The sequence below is a fragment of the Macrobrachium rosenbergii genome, chromosome 3 (genome assembly GCF_040412425.1).
Source record: "Macrobrachium rosenbergii isolate ZJJX-2024 chromosome 3, ASM4041242v1, whole genome shotgun sequence".
NCBI classification, from domain to species: Eukaryota; Metazoa; Arthropoda; class Malacostraca; order Decapoda; family Palaemonidae; genus Macrobrachium; species Macrobrachium rosenbergii.
The window spans coordinates 46,937,227-46,948,976 of record NC_089743.1 but is presented as its reverse complement, the minus strand read 5'-3'; the positions used below and the strand labels follow the sequence as shown (position 1 = coordinate 46,948,976).

The 11,750-nt window shown below is 42.9% G+C and overlaps 1 protein-coding gene and 1 long non-coding RNA gene across 2 annotated transcripts in view; one reads left to right on the top strand and one right to left on the bottom strand.

The window, feature by feature from the left end:
* The window catches only part of LOC136855095 (dystrophin-like), a 134,306-nt gene that overhangs the window by 56,477 nt on the left and 66,079 nt on the right, over positions 1-11,750 (top strand). The window contains exons 3-4 of the mRNA XM_067131927.1: positions 7,335-7,471; positions 7,730-7,931. Of these exons, the coding sequence (XP_066988028.1) occupies positions 7,335-7,471; positions 7,730-7,931 (339 nt within the window). The remainder of the gene's footprint in view (positions 1-7,334; positions 7,472-7,729; positions 7,932-11,750) is intronic.
* The window catches only part of LOC136855110 (uncharacterized), a 37,119-nt gene continuing 34,758 nt past the window's right edge, over positions 9,390-11,750 (bottom strand). The window contains exon 2 of the long non-coding RNA XR_010857907.1: positions 9,390-9,681. This is a non-coding gene — a long non-coding RNA (uncharacterized lncRNA). The remainder of the gene's footprint in view (positions 9,682-11,750) is intronic.

The following is an 11,750-nucleotide window of genomic DNA, read 5'->3' as shown; positions in this document are numbered from 1 at the left end:
GAAGAATATTAGTTATGAGTAACATAAATATGAGAGAAAAAAAGAAATGAGAAGGAAACCAGTGATAGAGAGAGAGAGTGAGAGAGAGAATAGCGAAACAGGAAGTGTTATGATTGTAGCCAAAACACGGGCACGAGTTTAATCTACTGAAATCGTTAAAGGAATATTTACCCAGCTCGTCTATATGCTTACCTGTCCACTCTAGCCGGAAACCAAGGCTTCCAGTGACGTCAAAAGTATCCTCCTTTCTAGGAGGGATTAACTCAACTAATCCACCCAAAAGGACGTCGTTAAATAAAGTCTCAGCCAATTAAGACATCTAATAAGGCCGGGACAGAAGCTATTGCCCGCCTATTGTGGGATGGGCATTTCGTTTGAAAAACCTTCAAGAGACAAGGAAGGAAGGCAGAGAAGCAGAGAACAAAAGAGAATGAAAGAGAAGAACAGAGAGAAGCAGAAAGAAGAAAAAGAGTCTTAGGTGAGTGAGGTCGTGGCCTCACCAGTTGTGAGTTGAGAAGAAGCAAGGCTTATACTTTGATTCGTATTCATACAACTTAACTTGTATATATATTTCACTTTTATATGTACAGTGTTAATTTTCTTAGTGTGTTAATGAAGTAAGAAAGCTGCACTGTGTCTTCTTAAAGCCTCCTAGACTCAAACGCTACTATAACAACAAAGCCAGAAACGATAAAGCAACCAAAGGAAATAATAAACTTCTTTACATGGGTAACGAATAAAATAAATAGTAAGAAGCAACAGCATAACATTTGAAGGTGGTAAAGACATAATAAAAGGAAATCATCACACTACTTTTGATTTGGCTTGGGCTCTTTTATTCGATTTGGGCAACTTCTGTTTATTTTTTATCATAATATAATAATAATAATAATAATAATGATAATGATAATCACATCAATGTCCATACAATGCTGTTAGTGCCTGCCTTATTAGTCATTGTGGAGGAAGGTTGCGCTCTCAGTCGAGAGGAGATTGCTCTGGCCGCTCGCGCTCACAATCCAGCCTGACTTTCTGTACATCATTTCATTTGTACGATGTCAGTGCCACCAGGTGCCAAAAAACAGAGTACAAAGGGCTGGCTATGTCTGCCAACATACAGATCATTGACCACAACAGAGAAAAGACGCACTTCCACTGCAATGAATGTGATGTTCCACTATGTCTGGAACCATGTTTTGAAGAGTATTGTATATCTCAAAATTTGTAAAAGTGCTAAAAAAAGGAAAATGTAATTTGTAAGTTGTATTACCAAATAAAAAGTAAAATAAATTTGTTTCTAATTTCAATTTTGTAAGAGAAATTTATATACAGGCAGTCCCCGGTTAACTGCGGGCTCGGTTAACAGCAATCCGGTTTTACAGCGCTTGTCTAGCGATGAAAATCAGCAATTTTCAGTGCCGAAAATCACCGATTTCCACTTATCGGCACTGATAATTGGGTATTGGCGCCGATAACCGGGGACTGCCTGTAATAAATTGTTTGCATTAGTGAAAAAAAAAAATTGTGGATTAGGGGACCTATAAGGGGAGTATGGAGGGACCAAAATAACAAGAAGTGAAAATGGACAACAACACCGTGAGGATTATGTCTCAGCAGCCAGCTGGGGGTTACACCTCTAATGCAAACTTCCAATTGTTCCTACAAGATATACAAACCATCAGTTTACATTAGGAATTACTTACAGTGGAGCTGGAAACAGTCGAACTTTCAAAACAAGGTGGTTAGGCAGTTAACTGCCATCTGGTAGGTGGGAGTCCCGCCTGCCCAGATGTAAACATTCGAATTTGCTTTCGTTCTCTTTCTACCCTGATTGTCGTTGAGCTGTTTTTCCCAGTGGGATATTTCTTTGTTTTTGCTGCAGGGGGTGTGTTTGCTCACGTGAATCTACTTATGTTGAGTGTTGCTCCTGGTTGGCTGAGCAGTGGGTGAAGTTTGAAGGGAGGGAATGGTATCAGAGGAAGGCTGCCAAGGCGTCATGTGAGGGTTATACGCCCCCGATTATGCCCTTGGTGCCCAACCCTTCTTCCTCGTTTCTCTCTCCCGACAAGCTTCCCCTTCTGGCTGTCTCTCCTTCAGGAGAGGACTCTCTTTTGTCTTCTTCACTTGCTTTGTTGGGCATGGAACGGAGGGGGGGAGCAGGCGATCAGGACGACGTCCTCTTGGCGGCCTCCCCTCGCTCCGGGGGGGAAATTTTTCCCTCAGAGCAAGAGGGGTATCGCTCTGCTAACCCGACCTTTTCTCCTTCCAGTTGGCGGTCGAGCATTTCCTTGGCAAGCAGGCAACTGATTTGGATGCAACTTGGCACTCCTTGGGTTTTTCGGACCCTCCATCCCTGCAGGGCCTCTTGTCTCACCTGGTGAGTGCTCCGGTGGTGACCCACGCTGCCTCTACTGCAGCAACTACCACGGTGACGATGACAGCGTTCCCTAAAATGCCAATGACTGTCCCTTCGCACTTCCCAAACCAAGTGACTTTTGCCCTGGCATCCCAGCACGCATTGCCCCTGCCTCCAGGTTTCGCTGTGGCCCTGCCATCCTTTGCTCTACTGTCAGTGATGGTTACTGCACCTGCTGCTCCTGTGATCTCAGCTGTCCGGGTTGCTGTTGCTGCTCTGCCTATCCTGGCTGTCCCCGCCACTCCTGTTGCCCTGGTAGCACTGGCTGCTCCTGTGATGTCTGCAGCTCCCTCTTGGATGGGGGATTTGACTGCCATCCTGAAGAAGATGATGAAGGAGAAGTTGAGGAAGAGGTCCCATAAGGTTTCGTCGTCATCATCTTCATCGACTTTGTCTTCGTCCTCATTGTCTGCTACCTCCTCCCCTTCCTCTTCCGAGGCTCGTCGACCAAAGGAGAGGAAGGCTCCCCCCGCTCCAGAAGTCCCACTATGAGGCTTCTAAAGGGCTGCCTCCCTCAATAGGGAAAGAAGTGGGATCTCTTGCTGGCTCTTCCTGGCCTTTGGGCTAGGGAACCGAATTGCTTACCTCACCAGGGTCTTGTGCTTCAGGAGCTGCGGGCGCGCAGACCTCGGTTTGCGCTCCCATCGCCAGTCCTAAGAAGTCCACTTCTAAGACTGGTGCTGTGTCTCTAAGGAGTCTTGAGTATCCCGAACCAGTGCCAGAGAGACCTCTCACTGTCCCGGTTCAGGCACAGGGTGAGAGAAAGAGTCGAGTCATGCAGGTGTCTCGGCTCTTCCTGCTGGCACTACCACCAGTGTTCAGCCAGGTTCACAGCCTGGTGTCTCGGTCCTGAGGGTCCAAACACCTGGAGAGACAGAGAGGAGGTCCCCTGTCCAGTCTTCTTCTTGTGAGGTTTTGGCCTTGAAGAAGAATGGGGCACGTCAAGGGGACAGCACAAGTTCTCGCTTACGCCTGAGTAGGTTAGGGTGGGAGAGTAGATCGAGAGGACTGCACCCTGGAAAGACTCAAGGGTCGTCTTCCACAGGATGTGGACACCCCCGAAACACACAGGACCTTTGCAGAGATCAACACGCTGATTCGTCAGCACAGTAATCTCGTGGAAGGGGCCACAGCCTCTTCTGTGGATCGTCCTTCGCACCTTGAAAACTTTCTGGGCCCTAAGAAGGAACCAGAGGTTTCGGTGGGGCTGCTGTGATTGTCACTTGCCGAGGGGGTGTTCGGCCGGGTGAATAACCTTGTTTCTGGACAGGAGAATTCACTTCGGTCAAACCGCTCGGACAAGCTCATCCTGACTTGGATCACCAGGTCTGTAGATCGGAGTCATCATTGACCCTAAGGAATGGACCGTTGCTGGGTTGTGCCTCCCTCTTTCCTAGAGAGTTGGTGGATGCTGCTGTGGACAAGTGTCAGGTCGAAGACAGTGACTGCCTTGTCCATCAGGCAATGGCTAAGACCTACGGGTCTTTGTGCGCCACTGCAGTCTGTTGAGGTATCTCGATGATTGGCTTTCCCAGGCGAGCTTTCAATCGCAGTTGCTTCAGGACAGGGATCAGCTCCTCAAGTTTTGCCATGATCTAGGGATTGTAGCAAATCTTGAGAAGTCCGATCTCACCCCCAAGCAGAGGATAAAGTACCTTGGACTCTTGTATCAGCAGGTTCAGGGAGGCAGCACAGTTGTTCCTGTCTCGACGGGAGCAGCCGGCTTGGCAATGGCAATGGCAAGTCCTAGAGTTCAAGGCGCCCTTCCTGGCCCTCCAAGAGTTTCAGGATTTAGTGATGTGACACTCCATGATGTTGATGAGCGACAAAAACATGTAGGTGGCATATTTCAGCAAGCAGGGGGATAGCTCACTCAGTAGAGCTGTCAGCCAGATACATTCCAGGCAAGAGGAATGTGGTAGCAGACAAGCTCAGCCCCTAGAATCAAGTGATACGGATGGAGTGGTCCCTTCACTTGGACATTACGGAGATGTTGTTCGATCTGTGGGGCCATCCAGTCATAGATCTGTTCTCCACTGGGCACAACAGAAAATTTCAGGTCTTCTGTTCAATCATGTCGGACCCTTGGGCCGCTGCAGAGGATGCTTTTCAGCACCTATGGGACAACCTCAACGTCTATGCCTTCCCTCTGTTTTGTCTGATTTGCAGGGTGATCAGCCAAGTGTTGATCACCCTGAATCTAAGGATGATTCTGGTGGTCCCAAATGGCTTGCCATTTGGTATCCTGACCTGCTAGCTCTGTTCGCTGGGGCACCGAGAGAGATCCTTCCTTGGCCCAACCTTCTGTGTCAACCCCATGTAGAGCGGTACCACCAGGCAGTGCAGTCCATGTCTTCATGGCTGGTGGTTGTCCAGCATCTCTTGTGAGCAAGAGGCTTTTTTTGCCACGCAGCAACAGAGATGGCTGGATACCTCAGGCAGTCCTCTGCAGCAGTATACCAGGGAAAGTGGGCCATCTTCTGTGGGTGGTGTTGTAGAAGGGGTCTCTCTCCGTTCAGAGCTGAGAGAAGCTTCTCTCTGTTTCAACCGTGAAAGGCTATAGGGCAGCACTTAGTCTAGTCATGCGGCTGAAGGATGTAGACATCTCCTCCTCATTGGAGATTTTGCTACGGATGAGAAGCTTTGAAAGGTCTTGCCCACCCAGGGACCTCAGGCCCCCTGCGTGGGATGTGACTATCGTTTTGGGGAGCCTGACATGTGCACCATACGAGCCTTTTCGAGAGTCGTTGGACAGGGATCTGACCCTCAAGACCATCTTCCTGCTTGCCTGGCATCGGTGAAGAGAGTAGGAGAACTGCATGGACATCAATGTTAAACACTCGAGGGGATGGGGATCAGTTACGTTCGACTTCGTCCCGGATTTCGTAGCAAAGACTCAGAACTCATCGGTCCCTGACACTAGGTTTGAGTCCTTCATGATCCCCTTCCTAGAGGACTTTGTAGATAATGACCCTGCTACTTTGTCCTGTTAGAGTGCTGCAGCGCTATCTGAAGAGGACTCATCATCTCTGGCCTGAGTGTTGACGACTCCGTTAGCACTGGCTCGTCCAAGAAAGAAGTGTCCAAGAACACGATTTCTTTTTGGCTTTGTGAGATGATCAGGAGACCTACACCGCTGCTGGCAAAGATGAAAGACGACACCGGTACCTTCTGTCCGAGAGCTCATGAAGTCAGGGTCATTGGTCCAATCCTCACATTCCAGAATAACCTGTCGGTTCCTCAAGTACTGAAAGCAGGGGTATGGTCTCGACAGACCACTTTCACCCCTTTCTACCTTCGGGACATTGCCCACAAGTCCTTTGACACTTTTTCCATGGGACCTGTGATGGCTGCTCAGCAAGTTAGGTAGCTTACCTGGCTCCTCTGACAGGGTTGCATCTTGCCTAAGATGTTCAGTTGTGGATGTGAAAATGACTGTGGGAGTGACTGGCCTCTCCTTCTCCTTCCTTCTCATCCTTTCTCCCTCCCTTTTGGGCAGAGAGTGGACTCGAGCCATTGCATACTGGATCTGGCGGTTGATGCAGGTAAGTCTATACATTGAGCTTCCGTTCTATTTTTTATTCCAGGGTTATAGAAGCAAACCCTCTCCTTCCTCTAGCAAGGAGAGGAAGGAAACCCTGACAATAAGACAAACCCGATACTGTACAGGCAGTCCCTGGTTAACGGCGATCCGGTTTTACAGCGCTTGTCTAGTGACGAAAATCGGCAATTTTTGGCACCGAAAATAGCTGATTTCTGCTTATTGGCACCAGTACATACCTAACAGAGGGGCCAATAACCGAAAATCGGCACTTTTTGGCGCCAATAAGCCCCGAAAACTGCCAATTTTCGGTTAGCAGCAATTTTCAGTTATCATCACACCCTCAGAAAGGAACCCCTGCCGATAACCGGGGATTGCCTGTACTTGTATTTGCCTTACTGTCTCCAGCTATTAAGGTTCATCCTAGCCTTTTTTCTTGTGAGGTTACATTTTCCTCCTCATGCAAAAAAGACCCAGAAGTCTGACAATTGATCATGTGGTACTACACCTTGATCAGTTTGTCGGAGGCAGGTTACTCTTCCTTCCTGTATCAACCAGGAAGAGAATCCAAGGTGTGGCGAACTCCAGTCAGTTCAAGAGACACTCAGATTCCTCCCTCCGACCAGTGAGTCTTCCTAATGTAAAGGACAGATGTTTTGTATATCATGCAGGAACACATCACAATTTTTTAAAGTAAATTGTATTTTTCCTAACTATACAAACCTGAGGTCCATTACATTACATTTTTATGCCCACCTCATGCCACCCCTCAATCTGACACCTGGGCCGAAAGGCAAATTGGAATGTTTACGTCTGGGCGGGCAGGACGCCCGCCTACTGGACAGTGGTTAATTGCCTAACCACCTTGTTTGAAAGTTCAACGGCCGTTTCCAGCTCTGCTGTAAGTGATTCCTAATGTAAAGGACCTCAGGTTTGTATAGATAGGAAAAATACAATTTACTTTTAAAAATTGTGATTCTTGGACCTTTAAATGCAGGTTGTGTGCCTTTTAAATGCTATTTTCTTTCTTTTGGGACCATTTAGCATTGATTAAAAGAAAAAAATAATTTTAAATTTTTTGGAACCTGAGGAAGTAAACCTTGTTTACAAGTATGTAACCTCTTATGGGTTAAATTGAACATTTTAGATATTCTATGTCAATGTTTAACATAATTGATGCAATTTTAGAGAGAGAAACAGTTGAACAGGTGTATGAATTGAATAAACATTGGTGTTATTATGATCTACTGTTTCTTTCATAGTTTACAATGATTTTCATCCCTTGTAGTTTACTAGCTTTATTTTGAAAAGTGTATTTAGTGAATAATTCTTTCATGCTGATAAATATTCCCACTCACATGTAGTTTGTTTCCTCAGTCACTCTCTTGGCGTTACACAATGGGATCATCCAGAATATGTACGAATTATGGAGGAGGTTCTGTCTGCCAACTCTGTAAAATATGCTGCCTATCGAACTGCGTGCAAACTGCGTCGACTTCAGACACGATTGAAACGTGAGTTTTTATGACAAGGCTGTTTTTCTTCTACAAATTCCAGTCTGCTGTACGTAACATTATGTCACATAATTCACTGGTAGCATTTAAATTTTTCGTGGAATGTAACATAAAACCAAAATATGTTTACTTTTGATAATTTTACAGTACTTTAAAACACATAGTCAAGAAATTGTATATCATAGGTGTTTGAGACAATTTTCCATAGTACAGTAATGCAGTCTCCAGGAATAGTGAAAATATATTTTTCTCTTTTAGTGAATGATGTATCCCTTCAGTGTGTGGCTTCAGCATTTGATAATGCTGGATTACGGGCTGGTGAGAACAGTGACATGGTTCAAGTGAATCAGATTGAGGAGGTTATTTACCAAATCTTACGAGCCACTCATAAACATCGCCAAGTTCGTGTGACACTTGCCACTCATCTTACCTTGAACCTCTTGCTTAATGTGTTTGATCAGTGAGTATTTGTTTGATTTTATATCCAAAGGAATAAAGAAATTGATCTGTAGATTGAATAAAAATCTTTGTAAAAAAGAATGGGGAAAGTTAATCTGTATATTGAATAAAAATCGTTGTGGGCAGGTTTGGACATATTTGATGTTTAGGGTTATTCTATGGTTGAGTTTTTTTTTTATTTTTTTAAGAAAACAGCTTGGATATTAGTAGTAGCAGCTTTGTATGAAAGGATTATTTTTCCTGTATAATCTGTTTTATTTTTGCTTGAGTTAATGTTCATAGCAAAAATTTATCGTCATCATAGTACTTAGAGGGAAGATATGAATGAGACTAAAGGACAGGTTTAATTTGTGTGTGAAATGTTGGTTAGTTATTTCATAGTATTCACCCCTTAGATATGTAAATCCAGAAGAAGTTTAAAGATTTGCGCTGCTAAAGTTTTAGTGTGAAATGATGGTTAGTTACTCCATAGTCTTCATCCCTTAGATGACGTAAATTCAGAAGTTTGAAGATTTGCAGTGCTAAAATTTTAGTGTGAAATGTTGGTTAGTTATTCCATAGTCTTCACCCCTTAGATGACGTAAATCCAGAAGAAGCTTGAAGATTTGCACTGCTAAAGTTTTAGTAGGAAAGGAATAACCAAGGGTTCAAGTGTCCTACAACTAGATTTGATATCAGAAGAATTGTAACTCATTGGTTTAGTTACACTACCTGATACAGTACAGTATAAATGGATTCTATAAGTGAAATAATGTTTCATTGATATTTTGCTGTTTTTTTCCAATAAAGTAATACGTATACTGTTTGAGAGAGAGAGAGAGAGAGCTGAATTGTTTATATGTACATCGAAGCACAGTAACTTGCTGGGGACGATAACTAAAGGCACTTAAACTATGGCTGGGATGAGAATGTTGAGAGTTGTGTACATAAGAAATTCGGATTTTAAATATTTTATGGTGATTAGAGATGAAACATCAACATTGGACTGTTATAATATGTGTGATAATCATAGTCAACTAAACTTGTTATGAAATATGGTACCATAAATCAGATAAAGCAAAAAATATGGCAATGCTACCTACATTGATCTCCGGTGAATTGCTGGATTTGTTTATTTTCGTGTTTTTTTACGCTTATGGTACAGTAATTGATATTATTTTCATTAAAGAATATGTATACAGTAAACCCCCTGTATTTGCGTTCTCACATTCATGGACTCGCCTATTCGCGGATTTCTGTATGGAACATATATACACATTTGTTATTACCCTATAACCAGGTCAGATAGGGTCATAATCTCTTACTGCATCTGTTTTAAGAACAGCGTCGTGTCATCTTACATCCCTAAGATTCGCCGGTAGCAGTGGCCGGCACCTGGGTCAGCACATTCTTTCTCTGTCGACTCCTCTCACTGAGTCTATCCTCCAACAAAGGTCTACTGGAATTAAACACCGAGATACAAAACTAGATTTTATTTGCAAATTAAACGAAAGTATTTCAGCAAAAGCTACAGTCATGAAATGGAGTGACTCACACCCCCTAAAAATGGAAATCATAACTAGAGGAAATTCAGATTCACAATCAATCGAATAAATGATTCTGACCAACCAATACTAGTGACTAACACCCTAGTCACCAAACAAAATAAAAAGGTCATAATTACAGTATTCTAGACCAAAATAAATGTCACAGAGTATGTTGAAGAACACCACTTCCAAAATATTCGTCCTCACAGGACAAACCCAGAATTCCTGTTAAAAGAAACATATCATATATTAAAACCTGAATTGGTGTTTAAAGAAATTAACATTCAAAACAGAAAAATGCACAATGGAGAACAGAACGGGAAAATGGAGAAACAGTAGTTTCACTGTGACACAAAAATGGGTATTCCACATAATGTCTAGGAAAAATATAAGTGTTAATGAGATATCTTGCTAATTTCCTGTGGCTGTTCTTCCCCACTAACACTGCTCAGAGAGCGAATCACAACCAGCCGCAAATCGAAGTCCATAGCCATTGTATGTTCCTCTCATAATATACCTTAGAGAGTGCACACAGGCACTCACTCACTTAATAACCCCTCCCCAGAAATGTGATGACACCGGTTCAAAGGATCACAGCGCTTCCATCCATCTGTCACATGATCAGAAGGCACAAATGAATGCGTCAGAAATCCGCTGTATCTAACTGTGGAAACCTCCAATGTCAGCATAAATGCACCTGCACCGGATATGCCTTTCACAGGGCAGCACATACTGTAGTTCATCAAAAGACTTAATACAATATTTGTGGAAAATTCGCTCATTCGCGGTGTTTTTCACTGGGAAGTATTTACTAATTACTGTATTTTCTTGTAATTTTCAGGACTAAATGCACTTTTTGTGATAAACCTTTTAAAATACTCAGATACCCAGTTAGTGCTCGAGTTACGATAATTCACCTTACGATAATTCAATTTTGCGATGGGGTAAGCAATTAATACTGATACGACAATATTTTTAAAAAAATTTTAAATTTTGCTCGGGTGCAGGCAGCAGCGTACAATCAGGCAACGAGAGAGACCAAATTACAATAGACCAACTTCTTTTCCTCCATCTCTTTATCCCATCTTCTAGTTAAAATGTAAAAGAGAATGATAAAAGTACAGTAATACCCCGAACTTGCGTGATTTGAGTTGCACAAATTCACAGACACGCGAACATTTGCGAATACTGAGAAACCTTGCAAAAGTGTTTATGTTTAATTTTTTATGTAATTTATAAGTTTTCAAGCTTTTATGTGTAAATTAAATAGCATTAAATAATAAAAGTAATAATTTCTCTCTCTCTCTCTCTTTTGAGAGAACTTTTATGGTTCAAGTACAGTATATGTTTATTTGTTTTGTATGATAAATAAATTTTTTACCTAATAAAAAGTACTAATTTTCAAATAATAATAATAATAATAATGATACAGCAAACCCACCGTATTTGCGGACTCACCTATTCGCGGATTTCTCTATGGAACATTCATATGCATTATTCGCTGAAAATCTGCCCATTCACAGTATTTTTCACTGAGAAATATTCATTAATTAAAGTATTTTCATGACTAAATGCACTTTTTGTGATAAAACTGTTAAAATACTCAGGTAGTGCTCGAGTCATGATAGTTCACCTTACGATAATTTGATTTCACTTATACAACTTACCCGGTAGTTACATATAGCTGTCGTCTTTGACGCCACGGCAGTATTCAAATTTCGCGCTAGCGCTTATCGTTACAAAAGGTGATCCTCTACCCCGCCTCTATCGGGTATCGGAACCGTCCCAAGAACACTTCATTAGTTTTTGCCGTGCCGAACCGGTAATACGGTTCTGCTGCTGGTAGTATTTCTCAACAATTCGAACTTCTAATTCCTTTTTTGGTGAAGTACTCGGTTTGTTGTTTTTTGCTGGCGCTAGTTATTGCTTGAGAGTTATTATTAGTTGGACTATTATGTCTGATTCTGGTTCTAGTGGTATCCGGTTTTGCAGCAAAGGCTGCAAAACCAGGCTTGTTAAGCTTAGTCTAGATCCGCACACTTCGTGCTTTTCATGCAGGGGGCAAAAATGTTCTGCTGATTTGACTTGTAACGAGTGTGAACTTCTAACTTTGTCTGACTGGAGTGCTTTGGGGAAGTACATGAAGAAGCTAGAAAGAGATAGGATTAGGAAGGCCTCTTCTAGGTCTTCGAGGTCAGGAGGTAGTCAAGAGGTTTTTGTAAATCCCTATTATTCCTGCTCCCCTGTAGTTCCTGTAGTTTTACCTACCCCGGACACCGTTTCTCCCAATCCTG